A 23464-nucleotide genomic window follows, 5' to 3' on the forward strand; every position below is an offset into this window, starting at 1 on the left:
TATTGATCACATTTCTGCTTAGGGTAGCAATGTTTTTTGTTCATTTGAATACCTATCCCACTTTGTTTCCATGATTGAAGCAGTGAATGTATGCAGTGGAGATACAAGGAATGATTTGTACTGTGTGAAAGTTAAGTAGGATGGACATGGAGTAGGGAAGAGTAACCTACTCTGACACAAATAGTATTGATATTTTATGGTGACAATTCGGTAAAGATGGGATACAGAGAAAAAGTTTGCTTTTTTGTTTTTATTAGAGTGAAAGGGATTAATGTAAATACAATGTATCTTCTAGTTACATAAAAGTTTTGTTGTCTTTTTTTTTTTTTTTTTTAGCAAACCATAGTTAAAAAAAGAAGGAGCAAGGAGCTCTGTAGAGTTTTTATTGGGTGTTCATATACTTCTGTATTTATGTTGATACAGAGAATACAATGGCAAAGAGTCAGACATGACTGAAGCAGTGAGCACACACACATGCAAAGAATACAAACAATATTGCTACTGTCTCAATAGACTGTTTTTCTTTTTTGACATCAGGAAGTGCTAGATGTTGATCCTTTCATGGGTGAAGGGGAGTGGCTTCTGACAACAGAAGCCATTTCCCTACCAATTAGGGGCAGGAGTGATTCCGTCGTTGTGATTATTATTCCTCCTGTAAGTTCTCAAGTTCAACCTAAGCATGTGTGGCATGGATCAGGGCTAGGCTGAAAGCTGTATCTGCAACAGTGTTCCCGGGACCAGAGGGCGAGACCCTGGGCAACCCTCCAAGCTTCTCTGTCCTCTCCTGGGGTCAGAGCACCCACAGGTACCTTCTGTGCTGCCGTGATTCTGAAACTAGGACAGCTGCAGTGGTGGGAACCTCTCCAAGGACCACTGAATTCCACTCCGATGCAAATGAGGGTGCAGAACTCCCTCCTGGTGTCCAGATGAGACGCTTTGCTGGTGGATTTCTGGAGAGAGAAAAGGCAGATGGGCTTAGTGGTTGGTGCCCTGTGGCAATCTACAATCTAGGAAATGTTCCGAGGATAGGTGTTATTTCAGGTATGCTAGGTCTAATGTTTAGAAGTGACTCCGGAATTCTGTTGGAGAAAAGGTTAATAAAAAGAATGACAATTGCCCCAGTCCAGATCACCTCTCATTACAGATAAAGGTGTAAAGGTGTGGAGGGCTCTTCTTTCCTGGTGCTTTCTGTGAGCCAGCCTGCATGGAGACCCCCAGCCCCTCCTCCCCAGGGCTTCCTGCCCTTGTGCATGGAATGTGGCTCCAGTCTATTATACAGCTGAGTCTTGTCTTGCTGTTGCGCTGGGACAGGATTGTCATTACACTGTGAAAGGGCTGTAAAGAAACCTCTCTTTTACTTTTCTAAAAAGGCTTCTCTAGGATAACTTATGACAAGAGGCCAGAAGAGATCGCTTCTCATTTCCTTATTCAATAGAGGGCATCTTCGCATTCACCGACACGAAGGACAGCAATCAGTTACTTTGTATGATCTGGTGAAGTGATCTTAACTTGAAATTTTTTTTTTCCAGTTTGCACAGAGATGAATTCCTCCATTTCATGATTACACTGTGGGTACATGGTGCCTTGTTTCATTTTAAGGACGTGGTTTTGTTAAACATGTTGAAGAGCTTTTGTGACCTGTTACTACAATTGGATTTATTTTTCCCATTGTTAATATCAAACAGCAAATGCGAAGACTGAGAACCATGTGTAGAAGGGTGATTGCTCTTACTGTGAACAGATTTGAATCCTTCTTTTTGTGTGAGAGTGTGATCAGCCAGCCTTGCTATCGATTTCTTCTATCGTACACTGCCAAATCTTCTATTTAAGTATTGTGAAAACTCTTTGTTTTTTTCAGGTCGAATGAGTGATTTGAGTGTAATTGGTCATCCAATAGATTCAGAATCTAAAGAAGATGAGCCTTGTAGTGAAGAAACAGATCCAGAGCACGATCTAATTGCTGAAATTTTACCTGAGTTACTTGGTATATTGCACAGTGAAGAGGATGAAGAAGATGAGGAGTGTGCCAATGCCACAGACGTCACGACCACCCCATCCGTGCAGTACATAAATGGGAAGCATGTAGTTACCACTGTTCCCAAGGACCCAGAAGCAGCAGAAGCTAGGCGTGGCCAGTTTGAAAGTGTTGCACCTTCTCAAAATTTTTCAGACAGCAGTGAAAGTGATAGTCATCAGTTTATAATCACCCATGCTGGATTGTCTACTGCCATGCAACCTAATGAATCTAAAGAAACAACTGAGTCCCTTGAAATTACGTGGAGACCCGAGATTTACCCTGAAACACCAGAGTCTTTTTCAAGTGGTGAGCCTGATATTTTCCCCACAGCCTCAATCCATGAGGGAGATGCCACCGAGGGGCCAGAATCAATCACAGAGAAAAGTCCCGAACTTGAGCATCTGGTGCATGAACATACTGAATCGGTACCTCTGTTTCCTGAAGAGTCTTCAGGAGATGTTGCCATTGACCAAGAATCTCACAAAATCATCTTTTCAGGGGCAACCGAAGGAACATTTGGTGAAGAGGCAGAAAAAACTTCTACCACACATACTCCAAGTATAGTTGCAAGTTCTGTATCAGCACCTGTTTCAGAGGATGCATCATTTATCTTAACAGGGACTCCACAGCCTGATGAGCCCTTGTCCACAGTAGAAAGCTGGGTGGAAATAACCCCTAGACACATTGTTGAGTTCTCAGGAAGTCCTTCAATTCCAATTCCGGAAGGCTCTGGGGAAGCAGAAGAAGACAAAAATAAACTATTTGCCATGATAACTGATTTATCACAGAAAAATACTACAGACTCCCTCATTGCTTTAGACACCAGCAAGATCATGATCACGGAGAGCCTTTTGGATGTTCCTGCAACCTCCGTATATTCAATTTCTGAACAGGTTTCTGCAGTGGAGCCTACCAAGTTTGTAAGGGAGACAGACACTTTTGAGTGGGTTTTCAGTCCACCTCTGGAGGAAACAACCAGGAAAGATGAGGAGAAGGGAGCTACGGAAACAGCTTCTACAGTTGAGGTACATTCCCCTACACAGCGATCAGATCAGTTTGTTTCACCCTCTGAATTAGAAAGCTCAAGTGAAAGTCCACCTGATGATTCAGCAGCTGCTACTAGGAAGAGTTTCATGTCCCAGATGACACCCACACAGTCTGAAAGGGAAACGACGAGTTCTACTATTGTCTTTACACGTGCAGAAGTTTTAGACAATCTGGCAGCACAGACCACAGATCCCAGCCTTAGCAGTCAACCCGGGGTTCTGGAAGGGTCATCTACTGTCTCAGGGAGCCCCGTCTCTCTCTTTATGGAGCAGGGCTCTGGAGAAGCTGCTGTTGACCCAGAAACCACCACTGTTTCTTCACTTTCCTTAAATTTAGAGCCTGAAATTCTAGCTGAAGAGGAAGCAGCTAGCACTTGGTCTCCACGTGTGGAAACGGTATTCCCTTTTGAGCCAACCGAACAAGTCTTGAGTACTGCAGTGGACAGAGAGGTTGCTGAAATTATAAGCCAAACACCCAAGGAAAACTTGGCTTCGGAGATCTCAGGAGAGCCAATTCACAGGGCAGAAATAAAGGGCCTTCCTACAGATTTTCCTTTGGAGGAAGATTTCAGTGGTGACTTCAGAGAATTCTCGACAGTATCTTATCCCATAACAAAAGAAGAAATAGTGATGATGGAAGGCTCAGGGGATGCAGCATTTAAGGATACCCAGATGTCACCATCTGTCACACCTACCTCGGACCTCAGTAACCACACTGCTGACTCTGAACGACCTGGCAGCACCTCGGTCAGCACCTCAGCCTTCCCTTGGGAAGAATTCACAGCCTCTGCTGAGGGCTCGGGCGAGCAGTTGCTCTCAGTAAGCAACTCTGTTGACCAAGTGTTTCCCGGTGCCGCGGGAAAAGCCTCTGGAACAGATTCCCCATTTATTGACCAACGATTGGGAGAAGAAGGTGCTATCGATGAAACTGATCAAAGATCCACCATTTTGCCAACAGCAGAAGCTGAGAGTACTGAAGCTTCAACCAAAGAGCGGGAGGTGAAGGAGAATCACACAATGGACTTTCCCCCAACTATGGAGCCAGACAAATTATGGCCTAAACAAGAAGTCAACCCTGTAAGGCAAGGAAATGGAAGTGAAATCGTGTCAGAGGAAAAGATTCAAGAACAAAAATCCTTTGAACCCCTTCAAAGCTCTATTGCACCAGAACAAGCAACTTTTGATTCACAGACATTTCCTGAACCTGGACTCCGAACCACAGATTATTTCACACTAACGACAAAGAAAACTTACCGTACTGATGAGAAAGTGGAGGAGGAAGTCATTCCCTTAGCTGACGTGTCCACTTCAAATCTGGATTCAAAGGGCTTGGCATTGTACACTACTCTCCCTGAAGTTACAGAAAAATACCATTTTTTCTTAGCTACTGCCTCAGTGACTGAATCAGTACCAACTGAAAGTGTAATTGCAGGTTCAACCATCAAAGAGGAAGAAAGTATAAAACCCTTTCCCAAAGTCACGAGCCCGTTAATTAAAGAGTCAGATACAGATCTTTTATTCTCTGGACTGGGATCTGGGGAAGAAGTTTTGCCTACTATAGGATCAGTGAATTTTACTGAAATAGAACAAGTCCTTAGCACATTATATCCCCTGACTTCTCAAGTACAAAGTTTAGAAGCCAGCATCTTAAATGATACAAGTGGAGACTATGAGGGAATGGAAAATGTAGAAAATGAAATGAGACCACTCATTTCCAAAACAGACAGCATTTTCGAAGATGGTGAGACAGCATCGAGCACAACGTTACCAGAAATTTTAAGTGATGCCAGAACAGAAGGGCCGTTTACGACACCTCTCACTTTTCCCACAGGCCCTGAACATTCTCAAAATCAGACACATGGTCAGGCAGAAGAAATCCAGACCAGTAGACCGCAGCCTCTGACTGATCAGATCTCTAGCGAGAATTCTTCAACAGCAGAAACTAAAGAAACGGCAACCTCTTCCACTGATTTTCTGGCTAGAACGTATGATCTTGAAATGGCCAAAGGATTTGTTACATCAACACCAAAACCATCTGACCTGTTTTATGAACATTCTGGAGAAGGTTCTGGGGAATTGGATGCAGTTGATGCAGAAGTCCACGCTTCTGGAACGACTCAGGCAACTAGGCAAGGAAGCACCACGTTTGTTTCTGATAGATCCCTGGAAACACATCCCACGGTTCCAAGTGTTGAAGCTGTTAGTGTTGATGGATTCCCGGCAGTTTCGATGGCGCTGCCACTTCATCCCGAGCAGAATGAAAGCTCTCCTGAGGCAGCCAGCACTCCGACAAGTACAGCGTCGTATGAGAGGGCCACAGAAGGTGCTGCAGATAGGCTCCAAGATCATTTCGGGGGATTCAAGGATTCCACATTGAAACCCGACAGAAGAAAAGCTACTGAAAGTATTATTATAGACCTGGACAAAGAGGACAAGGATTTACTATTGACCGTGACAGAGAGTACCATCCTTGAAATTCTACCTGAGCTCACAGATAAAAATACTATCATAGATATTGATCACACTAAACCGATATATGAAGACATCCTTGGAATGCAAACGGACTTGGATCCAGAAGTACCCTCAGGGCCTCCTGACAGTAGTGAAGACAGCACTCAAGTTCAAGAAAAGTATGAAGCAGCTGCTAACCTGTCTTCAACCGAGGAAAACTCTGAGGCTTCCGGTGATATTCTGCTGGCTAATTACACTCAGGCAACACCTGAATCGAAGGCTCCTGAAGACAGAAGTCCATTAGATCACTCAGGCTTTATCTTCACAACTGGGATCCCCATCCTTAGCTCAGAGACAGAATTAGACGTTTTGCTTCCCACAGCCACATCTCTGCCCATTCCTAGTAAGTCTGCCACGGTTAACCCAGAGTCAAAAACTGAAGCCAAAACACTGGATGACATCTTTGAATCAAGTACTTTGTCTGATGGTCAAGCTATTGCAGACCAAAGTGAAGTCATATCAACGTTGGGCTATTTGGAAAGGACACAGAATGAGGATGAAGAAAAGAAATATGTAAGTCCCTCTTTCCAACCAGAATTCTCTTCTGGGGCTGAGGAGGCACTGATAGATCCTACCCCCTACGTAAGTATTGGTACTGCCTACCTAACAGCTCAGAGTTTAACAGAGGCACCTGATGTGATGGAAGGATCCCGTCTGCCGGATTCCACTGACACATCCACAGTTTCAGCTTTTGCAGAGCTGCTCTCTCAGACACCATCATCTCCCTCACTCAGTGTCCACGTAGGCAGTGGGGACTCTGAGCACTCAGAAGACTCCCAGCCAAATGCTCTGCCAAGTACAGATGCCAGCACATCCCCAGTACCCTCAGGAGAACTTGCAAACATTGGAGCAACTTTCAGACCCTCGAGTGAAGAGCGCTTTCACCTAACTGAGCCTCCATCCTTATCTCTTGACACAGAGCCTTCAGAAGATGAAAGTAAACCTAAACTATTAGAACCAACGGAGGCTTCTGCCACAGAACTAATTTTTCAGGCTTCTGCCACAGAACTAATTCCTCAAGAAGAAGTTGAGATTTTCCAGATTTCTCACAGCACAACCAGTGTCCAGGTTTCTGGGGAAACAGTCAAGGTATTTCCCAGTATTGAAACACCTGAGGCTGAGTCTATTGTCACAGCTGCAAGTGAAATGAAGTTAGAAGGTGCTACACTGCGGCCACATTCTCCTGCTTCTGTGATTCATGGGGTCGAGGCAGGTGTGGGGCCTCAGCCCAGCCCACAGACTTCTGAGCGGCCCACCATCCCTTCTCCTCTGGAAATAAACCCTGAAACACAGGCAGCTTTGATCAGAGGGGAGGATTCCACGGTAGTGGCCCCCAAACAGCAAGTACCGACGAGGATGCTTGATTCTAATAAGCAGGCAACAGTAGGCACCACAGAGTTAAATGCTGAGCTTGCAACTCCGTCATTTCCCCTTCTGGAAACTTCTAATGAAACCAGTTTCCTGATTGGCATTAATGAAGAGTCAGTGGAAGGCACAGCAATCTATTTACCAGGTAAGGATACAACGTTGATAAATCTGTTTCCAAATGTGGAAACAGTCCCTTGGTCCTAACATATTTATTTATATAATTTTGTGGTACTGTGAAAAGGGGTGAAGGTTCTTTGTATTGTCCATGTACAGCAGAACAGGCCATAGTATTGATTCCCTAATGAGATGCAAAGAAAGTAAGTATAGACTGTTTGGGGGCTTCCAAGATATACTTTGTATTTTTCTGGGTTTAAGAAACATGTTATTTCTTTTTTTTTTTTCTTTTTTTTAAAATTGCAACATGGAAAACCTGAAATTGTTAGTGGTATAAAAATTCAATTTGACTTTACACACAACTTAAGTATGACTTTGTCTTAGGTCCCATAGTTATACATCTTAGCTTTAGGAACAGGAAAAGTATCTTATTTAAAAAAACAAAACTGTCATGAATGGGTGCTATTATGGCAATATTAAAATCTGTCAGGCCTTTACAAATGAGACTAGTAAGTAACTCTAATAAATACTTAACATGGTTCACACAATATCAGTTAATAAGTTCATACTTTTGTGTAATTTCCTTGCTTTAGATGGGTAGTCTACATAATGCTTCTAACACAGTGCCTAGCCACAGTGAGTATTCATGAGGTATATATTCAAACTCTGCCTGTTGAGAAAAGATTTTTAGGTTTTTACTGAGTAGACAGGAAGCATGAATTTGATACTGGTTCATATAGACTATGTCATTTAAGCTTCACAGAAAGGCCACAATGCATACATTATTATCTCCATTTAAAAGGGTAGGGCGTGGAGATTCAGAGAAGTTCTGTAATTGGCCCAGGGTTGTAGCCACACACGTCATGATAAAGTGGAATTTGAACCCAGATGGGCCTGACTCCAGAGTAGGTGGTTTTTTCCACTGGTCTTTGGTCATTTTCTGTTAATATAATATAAAAATGAATAATATTTAATTACATGTAAAGCAGAGACCTTGGAATATTTACTCTGTAGAATTTATTTTCCTTTTAGTCTAGTTGATAATATTGAAAAGTTCAGTTTAATGGTGTTTTCCAAGAACAGTGGGAATAATAATGTTAGTGGAATCCACAAGTTGCTATCACCACCTAGTTGCTACCTAGAAAAAGAAGAAAACAAAACCAAAAAACAGTACTTCTAGGACTGTGTTGATTAAAAATATGTTTTAATGAGTATGTTTTTATAGCATGGCTATACTTAGAGTTATTCTTCTGAGCGTTGCAACCTTATCTTTTGTGCTACCAATGCTTCAGTTTTGTTGTGCTTCAGATAGAGTGAAATAGTCATAAAGTGTAACTCTTAGAAATGATTAAGTATTTTGTGAATACATCTGATCAAAGGTGGCTGATGGATTTTTTTTTTTTTTTGGTCACTCTTTATTGAATCCGTAAATGATAACCTAGTAATCTGGCCAATATTTATTCTTTTGTAATTTAGTTGAAATATAGTTCAGGTTAGAGGAACTATGATAGAGAAATCCCTGGTAATAACTATATCTCTAGAGAGTTGGATTTGACAAATGAGAAATGTGTACCAGTCGCCCAATTCATAATGTTTACCTAGAATCAGAGCTTGCGTCTTTGCAAAACAAAGCATCACATTAGGTGAATTCAGTAAACAACAGCTCCTATTGGATTGCCTGGTCTATTTGCTGCAGTTTCAACTTTCCGAGGTGACTACGCACTGTTTAGGGAGGAATGAAATGCGTGAAAACAGAGCTGTCCTCCTAATCTAAGCTACTTCCAGTTCACAGCCCCTTCCTCGCCACACCCTTGTCCTGGACTCCGCATGCGGTCTCGTGTCTGTGGGGGAGTAATGCCGTGCTTCACATTTCTGTGGCACGTCACACTTTACCAGCCACTTTCACTTTAGTGTCATTTTGGTTTTGCACTGAGAGCCGCATGTAGAAGTGTTGTGGACCGTAGCCTTGTCATCTAAGCAGCGTGTTTTCAAAAGCAGGAGGAAGTAGGGAGATCTTTAGAACTATAGGGAGAGTCTTAGCAAAACTGGGGTCACTTTTGAAGAAACAGTTGCAAGCATCCGAATTAACCTAATGATCGTGAACCCACACAGGCAAATGTGCCCCTGTCAAGTCTTTCTTGTAGTCCAGAATTTGCTTAACACTCAGAAAGTGTGAGTTTAACTTTCCTGGGTGGGAAAGGCTCAGTTATTTTCTATAGCCACACCTGTTTCTCATGTTTCATAAGTGGATATCTTTTGTGTGCAATTATTTCAGACTTTCAGGACTTAAAATTTTTGAAACTATGGTTTTTATTCCATATATAGCCTATTTATTTCAGTTCTTTTGTAAAAATGGTTAGCTCTCATTTGGATTCTTAAACATTGAAGCAAGTACTTCTGGAAAAGTATTCAAATAATATATATAAACTATTAATGTAAATATAATTACCCATGCGACATTACAGAAAAATATATGTGCCTCAATTAGTCTATAAGTACTTATATTTAGAAAATATGTATTAAGCTGTTTTCTCCTCAAACATTTGTATCTCTGGCCTTTATATTGATCACCTAGGCGTGTCAATTTTGTGTTTTTAATAAGAAAATTGTAATAAAAGCTTGGGGTTTCACTTAAGGTGAGATTTTTGTATTGGGGTTTGTTTTTACACAGTAGAGTTTAATCCATGTGTTGCTTTTCTTCAAGTATAGTTTAAAGGAGTACAATTGGAACGTGTTTTTGGAAAAAGCATATTAATGTAGCAGAAGAGACTTCAGTGCACACTTTCGAAGAAAAAGTTTCTGAGCATTAAGTGGTAAAAGGCAATAATAATTTAAATGATGGTAACAAGCCAATGCTAAAAAGAATGCATGTTCTGTGTATCCAGCCATTTCACATGAACTAACCTCGTTTAAAAGAATACATTTTCCATTCACTGTGCACATACGTGTAATCATTTTGACTAAAATCAATTGCCATTATCATGCCAACTAAATCTGCAGTAGAATATATTAATTAGTTGCCAGATACCATACAAAATCCTGTTTAAAAATAATGATGATTGATTGGATCCCAGAAATGAATAGATGCAATTTGTAATAATTAGTTATAATGCCAAGAAACACTCCAGAGAGTAAAGTTAATGTTAATTTTTTATGCATAGTGCTATGGTAAAGCCTATGTTATGGTAGCAAAAAATGGCATTTTATGCTAAAATACGTTGAAACTGAGAGATGAGCCTAATTGCTCTTCTTACTTTCCTGAACCTGGTAGGACCTGATCGTTGCAAAACGAACCCATGCCTCAATGGGGGCACCTGTTACCCTACTGAAACTTCCTACGTGTGCACCTGCGTGCCAGGATACAGTGGTGATCGGTGTGAGCTTGGTAAGATGTTCTTCCCTGAAAGACTGTAGTGCTTTTCCAGAAGACGTGTTGGGAGAGAGTTTATGTTGCTTGAATCCATCAGAGGACTTCCGAGAAGCCCATTGTAGATGAATGGCATGTTAGATGAAATTAAAATCATAGAGTAATTTAAGTACTCTGTGGGAAACAGGGATAGGTGTTTATTGAATTTTCTTGATATCACCAGGACTCAAGGAAGATTACTGAGGTCAGTTGTATTTATGTGTGGTTTTTACACTCAGGCTTTACAAATGTGAAGTTTGATATAATATTTGCTTAAATATTGACAAAAAATTTTAATCTGTCTCCAAATCTGCATATCAATAAATTATCAACTTAAGTACAAATTTCTCTTAGAAAACTCTATTTAAAAAATAGGCTTCCCAGGTGGCGCTAGTGGTAAAGAACCTGATTGCCTATGCAGGAGACCTAAGAGACGCAGATTTGATTCCTGAGTTGGGAAGATCCCCTGGGGAAGGAAATGGCAACCCACTCCAGCATCTTTGCCTGGGTAATCCCACAGACAGAGGAGCCTGGTGGGCTACAGTCCATGGGGTCACAAAGAGTCAGACATGACTTAGTGTCTAAACAACAACTTAAAAAGTAGGCAGATTTTATGTTTTGAGATGACTTGCTGTTCTGGCGTGTGGTGGGAAAGCACCTTCTCTGGCTGTGCCCAGAGACCAGCCTAGTCCACCTCTCCCTCTAGAGGCTGTGACATTGTTGCCTTCCTCATCTCTTTTGGGTTCCAAAGAATGTCATTGTCTCTTTAGGAAATCAGTCCCTTTTACTTCCATTCCTATTTGGGGTTCCTTTTCCTGAAGAAAAATTTTAAAAGGACTCCAGTTTTGATTTGGCTAAATATAGACCTTGACCCTAAAAAATAAAATGACGGGAGCTACTTATCAGGTGCTCCTTTCAGCAGCACCATTGTGGTTTTCTCATAATGACTGAGTAAAGATTACACTTTAGATTACACAGAAATGTTGAGATAAAACCCCCAGGATTCCTGTTAAAAGAGTGTTTATCTTTAAAAAAAAAAAAAAAGCAAAAGTCAATGGAGCTACTAAGTTCTGTTTGTGTGCTAAGCAGTGAAGCAGAGATCACAATAGATAACACTTAAGAAATAATTATATGTTAAACACCAAATTTACATATGTTGTGTGTGTTTAGCTGCTAAATCCTGTCTGTCTCTTGGCAGTCTCCTGGACTGTAGCCTGCCAGGCTCTTCTGTCCAAGGAATTCTCCAGGCAGGAATACTGGAGTGGGTTACCATTTCCTTCTCCAGGGGACCTTCCAGACCCAGGGATCAAGATAGGTCTCCTGCATTGGCAGGCAGATTCTTTACCACGGAGCCACTTGGGAAGCCCTCAAATTTATGTGTGTAGTATAAAAATATATGTATGACCCCCATTCTTTTTCACATTACAATCAATTGAAAATAATTTAATGAATTAATATATGTGAAACTGTTTGATCAATAGCTGGCACTTAGCAAGCAATATAAAACCATCATTATGATATTAATATAATATCATTTCTACTAAGGTCATTTCTTTAGGTAAGAATACAACATATACCTCTTAGAAATTTAATTTATTTTTTATGTTCATTTTTGGGCTTCCCTGGTAGTTCAGTGGTAAAGAATCTGCCTGCTATATGGGAGATGCAGGAGATGTGGGTTCGATCCCTGGGTTGAGAAGATCCTCTGGAGGAGGGGATGGCAGCCCACTCCAGTATTCTCGCCTAGAGAATCCCCACTGACAGAGGAGCCTGGCAGGCTGCAGTCCAGAGGATCGCAAAGAGGTGGACATGACCAAAGTGACCGAACACACATAGATTCATTTTTAATACTTAATATAAACATTAACTAAATTTTTAGTGTAATTGCAAAATGCTATGGAGTAAAGGCATTAATTTCATCACAAGAGATCATAGATGTCTGTTAGAAAGGTTGCATTCGATACAGACGCTGAAATTAGGGAAGATTTTCTTAAGTGGGAGAGGAAGACTCGACACAGCAAACAGAAGCAAAGAGACTGCAAACCACAGTACGCAGCTGGGGGACCGCGAGCATTCTGGACGCCTCCTTAGTGGGTGTGAGAGAGAAACACTGGGAAAGAACAGTGGAAAGCTAGTTGGATCTAGGCCTAAAGTCTAAGACTTTAGTATACGTGAGAATCACCTGGAGGGCTTGGTAAAACAGTTTGTTGTTCCCATCCTCCAAATATTAGACTCAGTAAGTCTTGGATGGGCCTGGGAACGTGCATTTCTGATATTCTCAGGTGATACCAATACTGCTGGTCGAGGGACCACATTTTGATGACTGCTGCCCTGGATAATCGGGGTCTTCGGAATATTTAGCTGCCAGTGAGGGAGAGTGGATACATGTATATGTATGGCTGAGTCACTTGGCTGTGCACCTGAAACTGTCACAGCATGGTTAATTGGCTATATGCCAATATAAAATTAAAAGTTTTGTAAAAATTGAAAAATAAATTTAAACATTTCAAAAGATTTTTTTCAAAAAAGCCAATGAATAAAATTATCTTGATGGTGTCTAAAGAACATGACAATCAGCTGAATGAAGGATATATTGGAAAGGGAAGAGTCTGGAGGCTTTGAAGCTCGTGAAGTATTTTCAGTGTTTCACAAGTGAGGTGCTCAGAGCATGAACCAAAATTGGGGGTGGGAAGGCTAGGGGGATTCTTTATTGATTTTAAGGCTCATGGGACTCATATAACAGCAATGGAGATAATGACCTTACTCTGAATATATTTGAAATTTTCTTTGGGTTGCCAGATTTAACAAATAAAAATATTAGATCAGTGACATTTAAATTTCAAATTTAAAAATGAGTAGTTTTTAGTATAAGTTTGCCCTAACTAAAGGATGTGACATACTAAAATTTCTTTTTTTTTTCAATCTGGAATTCAAATTTAACTGGCTGTCCTGTATTTTATCTGGCAATCTTACGAAATAGGATCTTTTGACCTTTTACTGAAAGTACTTTTATGGCTTTTATGGTTTTATTTCAGATTTTGATGAATGTCATTCTAATCCTTGTCGCAATGGAGCCACATGTATTGATGGTTTTAACACCTTCAGGTGTCTCTGCCTCCCGAGCTATGTTGGTGCACTTTGTGAGCAAGGTAAGAGCTTTTGCAACATTTGCGTGAAGAACAGTATTGATACTTCATTTCCACTATTAATCCTAGACAGCCCTTTGTCATAATTATTTGGATCTTCTTGTTGTTGTTGTTGTTAGCAATTTTGACCATACTGTATATTCTTTTCTGCAGAGGAAGTTCACAGGCTGCCAAAATACATTAGGTTTCCTGATGCGTTTTTAGCTCACATTTGAACAATAATGTTCATTTGATCATTGTTGTTTTGCTGCTAGAATGTAATTGCAGACAGGCATGCTGAGCTGAATTTAAGGACATCCATCCACCAAAACGAACATTGTGGTACATATTCTTCCTGGAGACAGACTAGGCATGGACCTTAGTCACGTATGTGCTTGTACCAAGGATATTGAATTCAAGTGTTAATTGCCTTTATTTTCTCCTCTCAGCATTTGAGCCTCAATGGTCTTATTGTTCATAGTTGATCATCTCTGGAGAATGAGTTAATGCAGTTGTGTGAATACATTCACCTTGGCTTGGCAAATACTACAGAAAAGATATTGTGAACCAGGTTTCTTTCCTACTGAAGAAAAATCTATTTTTTCTGAATGAAAGGCCTAAATTCATGATGGCTTGAATCGAGTGATCTCTGTAATTTGCATTTTATGGCCAACCTGAGAGTGTATTTTGGGTGGTTAACGGTAACATTTTTGAGCCCATCAATCAGAAACAGATCGCATATTCAGCACACTCAGTTTTGGAACATCGATTTCCTCTTCTTAAAGTCATACAGTGGTTTGGCTTTGATAAAAGTGCTTAATGCCAAACTTCCATTCCACGAGACAAAATGAAAATGAGTCTCTAATAACTTAGACACATTGGTCTGGCCGCCATTCCTCTTTGCAGCATGAATCTGGATGTCAACACAATTAAAGCAAAGCTAAAAGGACTGTGCATTAAATTGCCATTGGAAAGGGATGGGTGATGTTTGGGTTTTTTAGGGTTTTCTTTTCTTTTTCCTTATGCATAGGATGGGTCTGTTTTAAAATTGTAAAATATAAATATGATAATTGACCAAACAAGATCCTCTTCTTTAAAGAAAACAGTAGGAGAGATGCTATTTGTTGAAGAAAACAAAAGGGTGAGGTACTTGAGCCTTTTATGTGTTAAGATGATTCTGGCTTCACTTAGTTCCAAGTACAAGGAGTGATTCAAAAAATCATTTGTGCCACAAGTGTTCTGAACACCTTCAGTCTTACAGGCACTGTTCTGGGTTCTGGTGAGAGAGCTCTGAACAAAACAAAGGCTCTGATCTTCTTGACTCAGCATAATTCTTGGCAGGGAATACAAAGAGATACTATTTGTTGGTTACTTTTTAATTTACCGCTGTGCTTCAAGGTACATCATTTCCTTTGGCTGACAACAATATTTCTGTGGGTTAAGTGGACCAGAAATTGAGGCCCAGGAAGGAAAAGTGATGTGTTCAAGGTCACAGAGCTAGTAAATTAGAGACTGGGAAGAATGAACCTCAGTGGCCTTGGAAAGCCCAGATTTTTTCAACATCTTCACTCCTCTAAAGTATTAAGGAGAAGCATTTTATTTACATGTGAAGCAGATAGATTCAGCAGTAACTTCCTTGGAAGGGAGTTTGGGGGCAATTACCTTTTACTTCCTTTTAAGAGAATATTAAAAAGAAAACGTTTTCATTTTTCTTCATTTCTGGTATCGCCTTTCAGGTACCTTCTATTTTATCTTACAGCGAGTTTAACTTTCATCCACATGATTCGCTGAGGAATAGCTACGCCAGTCTGTTTACCAGATGCAGCTGTGCTTCTGTGATTTACTGCCAGGACACTGAAAGATTTTTTTCTCCTCTTTTCAGGTTGCCTAAGAACAAATGTTTTCTTCATTAACAGCGGCATTGTTGTCTAAACAGTTTTCTATCCAAATTTCGGTGATGACTGTCTTGTTGTTTCTTCAGCTGACCTTTTCTGTTCTCTGCTTTAGTAACTTCCCAACTCCCAGCAACTCTGAAAGAGGGGACACATTTGGTGGAATGATAACAGATCTTAAAATCTAGAAGGTTTTAGAACTGTGGAGGGACAGTTCTATACACACAATTTGCCCCCAAGTCAAGATACATCTTGCCAACCAGAAGTGCCAGAGTGTTGACAGATTCTTAAGGCTTGTGGGCTGTATGTTAGGAGTGTTGAAAATGTCACCTATATAGCATAAGGAGAATAGAGTTTTAGTGAGGTTGTTTGAGATTGACAATTTCAGCCTCTGTGGTCATGAACAAGTGTTCTTGTAATCTCCCCATCTTCCCCCAACACACACAGGCAAAAAAAACTAAATGTGGGACTTGGTAATATAGACTATAGGAGTCTTAAAGTATAAGAAATATTCCCAAATGTAGACTGGTGCCTAATAAAGCATCATCTGAAAGCGTTGCCTCTTAATAAATGTGTATCACATTATTTTTAGCTAAGATTGAAAAGACAAACTGCTTCTGATAACTCCTTTCAGAATTGCATCCTAGAAGATGCTGCTTGACATATAGTCCTTCACTACGTATTTGTTGAATTCACGAATAATAAAAATGAAGTGAATCAGTGTGGATATTTGGCTTCTTTAAAAAAAATTCACTTTGTTAAGTATTTGCACTTCTATTTGTAATCATTGGAAGAGTACGGATAAATAATCTGTCCCTATTTAGTTTTAGCAGAAACACTGCCTCTGTTTTCTGTACACATATGTTAACTGAGAAAGGGACCGGGGCGCTGTCATGGTCATGCATCTAAATGTTTAGGACCATTTGGTTTTCTGTGCATAAAGAGGAAAATACTTTCTCTTAGTGATAAAAGACAAAGAAAACCAGACTAAAACTGTTTAGGTTAATAGAAGATAAGAAAGAGGGTAGAGAATAATATTTTTCTGATGTATTATTCAGTAAGTTAGAGATCCTCTAGAATCTTAAATGGTGTTTCTTCAAATAAATGATAATTTCCAAGGTTATGGTTGGATGATATCACCAACTTGATGGACATGAGTTTGAGCAAGCTCTGGGAGTTGGTGATGGGCAGGGAAGCCTGGCGTGCTGCAGTCCCTGGGGTTGCAGAGTCAGACATGACTGAGTGACTGAACTGAACTGATGCTATTACAATATCACAGCACTGACTGTCAGGGTATTTTAACAAATTTCCCGATTCTACCCCCCGCCCCCCATAACCCTTTCCTATATAAAGATCTGTTTCCTCTACACCCCTCGACTTCTCCTCTGAAATCTTCCATGTGAACTTCCCGAGAGAAAACCCACTACATCCAAGTAGCCAAAGTAGGCTTTCTTCTTGGGTGCTGAGTGTTACTGTTATAATACTGCCTATCTGTGTCTTGAGTCCTTTCCTGTGAGATTGGTGGTGTCCAAACAATTCTGTAATACAACTCAAAACTTCCAGTGCACATTGTTGAAATCAATTAGTCAGCTGGCTCTAACTAAACAACAGGCCTGATAGACTAAACTGAAATAAGGACTGTTCTCAGAGATAAGCTGCATCTGTTGTATGATTCTGGCTTAATCACTGAAGCCAGGAAAAAAGTTAAGTCTCTCATCATGCATGATTTCCCACAATGAGTTATAGGAGGAGGAGTAAATGGAGTGAGAATCAGGGAACAATCTGACTTTCAGGTTGGCCCCCAAGTCAGACATATAAAATGAGCATTTATTTCATCTAGTAGAGTTTTGTTATCTTCATCAATCAGTAAAATTTAGGGGAGGGGTGTCTCATCATTAGGTAATGTGGAATTTTCAGTGTCTCCAGTTTCATAAACTTGGTCATTTTGTTCGTTTTTACATGTAACTGGTTCAATATCTTTGTGAGATGCTTTATGAAAGTTAAAATGATTTCTATTGATCATCATTTAATCCATATTTTAATTTCACCTGTGAGTGGGCTAGTCTGAAAGAATGTTGCCAATGAGAGGGCAGTGCTATTTGCAAGACCACTTTCTTTTGAAATACTTAAAAACTGGCAATCTAGAAAATATAGCTGAAGTTTACTGCCAGTGTAAAATTTAAACATATTTGACAAATGTTTTCATCTCACCAGGATACTGGTTATAGTGTGCTTATTTCAAAAGAGAAAAAGTATATGTATATATTAACACACATACAAATATCTACATATGTGCATATGGCTTGATGGAATGAGGGGTACTAAGTTCAAGTCACTCTTGATAAACTTTAAATCCTGATGCTTTTGTACTGGAGTTACCTATATTCCCTCTCCTTTTGGGAAAAAGGCTCACAGTTGTTAGTTATATCCCAGCAGCTACCAATTGATGAAGAATTTTTTTCTCTTAGTAAATCTACGTGACAAGAACCTGTGACCATGCAGCTCTCTCTCTAGGAAGTGGGGAAGGATTTTTCCAGAGCCTTTGAAGTCCTTATGCAAATAGAGCATTCATAATCCTTTTAGCAAGAATTCTTATCTTATCATTTGACTGATTTCTCTTTAGAAGAGTTTGGTAAGGAATTATTAGCCCCAATTGCTTCACAAGTGAGTCAGTAGACTCTGCAGCCTATGGAGGTTTTGATTGGCTCCTTCTCCAGTTTTTCTCCTGCTGAAACTGGCTTTCATCAAGGAAAGTGCAGCTCGATAGTGCCTTTCCAGTCCTAAGATGTATTGTCACTCACTTGGCAGGAATCACTTGGGCTCTTTTTCTCAATGTTTCTTTGTCACTGTAACCAAAATTGGTAAATCCCTTGCTTCAGGGACATTGCGCTGATGTGGCTTGGGACTTCTATGAACTTTTGGGTGAGTGAGCCACGTTTGAATGATATAGGTGAGTTTAATAAGCTCATCCTTGTTTCTTCCCAGACACGGAGACATGTGACTATGGCTGGCACAAATTTCAAGGTCAGTGCTACAAGTACTTTGCCCATCGACGGACGTGGGATGCAGCTGAACGGGAATGCCGTCTGCAGGGCGCCCATCTCACCAGTATTCTGTCTCATGAGGAACAGATGTTTGTGAATCGTATGTACCAAATATACATGGGTTTTCATTCAATCAAATATACATGGATTTTCTTTCAATCTTACCACCTTCTTAGTTTTTTCTGTATCTAACTGAAAACCAGTAGCGTTCTCAGTTGTGACTCAACTTATTAAATCCCTCATCTGTAAACTGCTTAAAATCATCTCTCGTATGTGAGTCCCCTATTTTGAGAAACATTCAACTGTAATATAGGCAGACATTTCTTGATTTGCCACCAGAAATAGTTGAAATAGCATGCTATGGGTCGAATCATGTGAAATTGCTATTTAATCATTTTTTAACTTATAGAAATGACCACCTCTTAAGTTTCCAATCTAATTCTTCCCATACTTTTTGGTCTTTGTTTTGAATATGTACATATGTTGTCTAAAGTTAAAGAGAAAGTTGCTTCCAGTTATTTTTATCCCACTAATTAAAATTAAATTATTAATAGCACCCTAATGTTATTCTCTGTGCATAATTGGCTTATGGATGCTGAAAGCTAATGAAACTTATTACCAGAGCTATTTAATAACTTCCTAGACTATGACAAAGAGGAGGGCAGCTAGCTTTTGTGTAGAAAATACGTAGAAATTTTTTGCTCATGAAGCATTGTTTGATGATCTGTTTAATATGTTCTCATGAAGCCTGCTATCTTTTAGAAGTTTGATTGTTACTTTGCAATCTAGGCAGAGGTTCATTTAATGCTTTTCATGATGTCTTTGCCTGTGACTCATTTCATGGTGAAAGTCATTATTTTTGAGGAAGTTTTACAGAACTGTCCAGTCTAGGTGCTCACCATTAAAAATGCTTTGAGAAGAAACATGTGGCTTCCAAAGTGAGTCTAGTATGGGTGAGATCTGTCACGTTTTATTGGTTCACTGAACTTTTGCCAATTGCACAGCTTAATAAAAAAATAAGTGGAAAGTTTCTATCATGAGTAAAGATGGAAAAAACTACTTAACTGTAGTAAACTGCTAGGGAAATAATCGTCCATGTCTGATATTTTAATGTTTCACGATATTTGCAAATTAGCTTTTTAGTTTAAAACACATTGGGCAGAAGAACAAAAGATAGTTAGGCCATGAAAGATTTTTATGAGCAACTAAACAGAAATTCAGCCAGGAGAGGATTCATGATTCAGTCCAAAAATAATTTTCTCTGATACATTTCATCCATAAGTGGGAAAGGTAATAAAAATGTCTGTGTTTTCTCCTTCTCAGGTGTGGGCCATGATTATCAGTGGATAGGTCTCAATGACAAGATGTTTGAGCATGACTTCCGTTGGACTGATGGCAGCACACTGGTAAGTTGCTGATGAAAATGATACCGATTCTAGAACTTGGTACTGTGGGTTGCTGGCATTTTACTGAGACACATTAGGCTGCAAACCAATCAAACATCTTGCTCAGTGATGTTTTCATCTACTCGATGTAATAGTTCATTTACTTGGTGAAACAGACAGGGGTTAAAATAGTTCGTTCCCTGCGAATAGATCCAGCTATCAATATTGCAGTCAGGGTGGCTGTCTTAAAAGAAGAGTATATTAGATTTCCATTGAACAGGTAAACTGCACAATCAGCAGAATTGCCTCAGGTCTGTCTTTCAGATGATTATCTTTGTTTTTACAGCTTCAAAGCAAAAAGGGAAATAATAAATGTAACAGAAAACGTTCTTTAAAAAAAAAAAAAACCTTTTCTTCTTACATAATTGCACTGGAAATCTACTATTATAAGGCATGGCTCGTTTTTATCCAAGCAAAAAATGCTCAATTTTTTTTACATCTTAGAAAGGACTGTTGAATTATAATCTTGTAAATTTCTTTCTAGTCAAACTCTGCTGACTAATTATATGGTCTCTTAGATTTTTCTACCTCTTAAAGAAAGGAGTGATTTGATAATACTGCCCACATCCTTGAGTAGGCTTCAATAAGGTTCTTTAGTCAGGATGGGTGGAGCTGATTTGAGTCGCTGCTAGTAAATGCATGAGTCTAATTCCTAAAAACTAGTTCAAGTGTGGCTAGCTATAGTGGTTGTTCTGGGCTCTGGCTGTTCATTAAAATCACCTGGGGAGCGTAATTAAAAAAAACTGGTGTCTAGGCTTCGGCTCAAATTCATTAAAGCAAAACCTCTGGCAGCTATATTTTCTAAAGGTTCCCTGGGTGATTCTAAAATGCAGACAAAGATTTGGGATCTACTGGGCTAGACAGTTAAGTGTAAATTCAATTCTAACTTAGATAAACAAGAGGAAAACCTGAAAATAATTTTTGAACACTTTTTGTGCGTGCTTAAGTTTCATTCATTACTGCCTCTCATCTGGATTTAATGAGTTTGGCAAAATGTGAAGTACATTCTAGAACAGATGCCAAACTAATCATTGTTTTCAGAAGTTCTGCTCTGCCTGTTCAGGAAAACTTCTCTCTGCTCTCCTGGATGTGCCCCTCAGTTCATCCCTGTGTCCATCATTGTACTCAGCATTTTGTACTCATCTATTCTCCACAATAACCTGTAAGAAAGGCGTTAGGTGGTTTATTTTAATAGTAAGGAGAACGAAGGTCAGTTAGGCTGAGCTTTTGCCCACAGTCATAATGCTATAAGGGGCGAAGCCATAGGCTTTCTCCTAGCTGGTACCTCCTTGACTTTAAAAAGGGTATCCCTTTTCACATTTTGCCTTTAGGAATCCTAAAATACCCTGGCTTGCACTGTCTCTGTCATCACTCCTTATATTTAATCAACATTGTTTGTCGTTTGTGTCCATAAGTAAGTTCTTTGGCAAGAGACATAAAAGGTACAGAAAGTAGTTTGTCCATAAAATATGTTCTCAGTAAGGTATAGGATTTCAGCCCTTGTATCAAGAGTCTTAGGCGTCCCTGCTGGCTTAGACAGTAACGAATCTGCCTGCAATATGGGAGACCCAGGTTCAGTCCCTGGGTTGGAAAGATCCCTTGGATAAGTGAATGAATACCTACTCCAGTGTTCTTGCCTGGAGAATTCCAAGGACAGAGAGCCTGGTGGGCTACAGTCCATGGGGTTGAAAAGAGTCCGACATGACTGAGTGACTAACACTTTCACTTTTCACTTCATCAAAAGTCTCCTTTTCTTCTACTTGTCCTGGGCGGATGGTATTCATCTATCTGCAGTTGTTACATCTGTATGTTTTCATTTTGCTGAAATGAGTAATAATTGCAGGCTGATAATTTTGTTCAGATTAATAGTGGTTGATGTAGACGAGTTCTTATATATAAATTTTAACTTAAGATAGACAATATTGTTTTTATTAGTGTAAGCAAACAGAAAGATTAAAGATTTTTCTTGTATATTACAGACAATTAAAACTTTTTATTTTGTTGAAGTTTATGTAATATCAGTTCAGTTCAGTCGCTCAGTCGTGTCCAACTCTTTGCGACCCCATGAATCACAGCACGCCAGCACCACTCCCAGAGTTTACTCAGACTCGTGTCCATCGAGTCGGTGATGCCATCCAGCCATCTCATCCTCTGTCATCCCCTTCTCCTCCTGACCCCAATCCCTCCCAGCATCAGGGTCTTTTCCAGTGAGTCAGCTCTTCGAATGAGGTGGCCAAAGTACTGGAGTTTCAGCTTCAGCATCAGTCCGTCCAGTGAACACCCAGGACTGATCTCCTTTAGGATGGACATAGGCATTTAGTAAGTTTTCCCTTGTTGAATGTAGGCTTCATTCCTGTGGGATAAATTGGGTCTAGGCTACCCACTATTAAGTCTCCCCCTTATAAATAGGCAGGTCAAAGTGCAGGTTCTTGTGAGTGCTATCACAGAAGCTGGATGCCAGGCACTTGGATGACCACTTTTGGTGGGTACTTACTTGTGCTCTGCGGACCTGGACCATGACTTATCTCTAAGTGTATGTGTTAGTTGGGTACCTCTGCTCCTGCCCTGAGCTAGGATAGATGCGTCTGGCCCCGTCGAGTATTTGTAAAGTCTGTCATTTGAAACATACTGATCTGATGGCAAAGTCCCTGACTATCTCCAGCTTGCCATTGGTTCTATAGACTGGATTTGTATATCCTCATGCTCTGTACTTTTCCGTGTTACTAAATGTTTTTTTCTGGTCTCTCCATGAGCAGTTGAGCTCTTCAAAGACGTGGTTCTCTTGCCTGCATTTTCTTTCTGAAGGTGTGTAGAGTAAGGCTGTATACTCCCTCTGAGTTTGGTTAGTGAGCTTGAATGTTGGTTTATAGCTGGCAGATTAAGTGAGGTCTGAAAAATATCCTAGGGAATTTATCTTGCCTGTCAGGTGCCATTCAGATATCCTTGATTCATCAGATGTCATTATTCCACTCTTCTGAAGCAAGTCAACTCAATTCGATGTTTTTTTTAATCTGTGTCCATTAAGTTTTAATGGACTGTACTGTGAAACATGCATGAAAAAATAACTTACTTACCATTTCCATAGTTTAGCCTGGTCCTAAACTTGGTAAATAAGTGAGCATTGCACTTTTGCAAAGGAGAAATAATGATTTCCCTCTGATATTTTCTGGGTTTCCCTGGTGGCTCACCTGGTAAAGAATCTGCCTGCAATGCAGGAAACCTGGGTTTGATCCCTGAGTTGGAAGGACCCTTGGAGAAGGGAATGGTACCCACTCCAGTATTCTGGCCCGGAGAATTCCATGGACTGTATAGTACATGGGGTCGCAAAGAGTCGGACAAGACTGAGCAACTTTCACTCACTCTGATACTTTCAGATGAAGGTAATGTGACCTAAGATAAATAACTATACCACATAAACAAGAAACTTTTCCTTAATTAATTCACATTTTCTAATGGAAACCCAAGAGTTTTGGAGAGAGCACCAAGTAAGGGGCTC

The 23464-nt window shown here is 40.0% G+C and overlaps 1 protein-coding gene across 4 annotated transcripts in view; it reads left to right on the top strand.

Moving 5' to 3' along the window:
- VCAN (versican) overlaps nucleotides 1-23464 on the top strand; it is a 115039-nt gene that overhangs the window by 67108 nt on the left and 24467 nt on the right. For 2 of the 4 annotated variants that reach the window (XM_020894189.2, XM_070465776.1), the window contains 5 exons: nucleotides 1859-7087; nucleotides 10328-10441; nucleotides 13498-13611; nucleotides 18465-18623; nucleotides 19847-19929. In XM_020894189.2, coding sequence (XP_020749848.2) covers nucleotides 1859-7087; nucleotides 10328-10441; nucleotides 13498-13611; nucleotides 18465-18623; nucleotides 19847-19929 — 5699 coding nt within the window. The remainder of the gene's footprint in view (nucleotides 1-1858; nucleotides 7088-10327; nucleotides 10442-13497; nucleotides 13612-18464; nucleotides 18624-19846; nucleotides 19930-23464) is intronic. The other 2 variants (XM_020894188.2, XM_070465777.1) reach the window with 1 other exon arrangement.

This window comes from Odocoileus virginianus, chromosome 3, assembly GCF_023699985.2.
Source record: "Odocoileus virginianus isolate 20LAN1187 ecotype Illinois chromosome 3, Ovbor_1.2, whole genome shotgun sequence".
Lineage (NCBI taxonomy): Eukaryota > Metazoa > Chordata > Mammalia > Artiodactyla > Cervidae > Odocoileus > Odocoileus virginianus.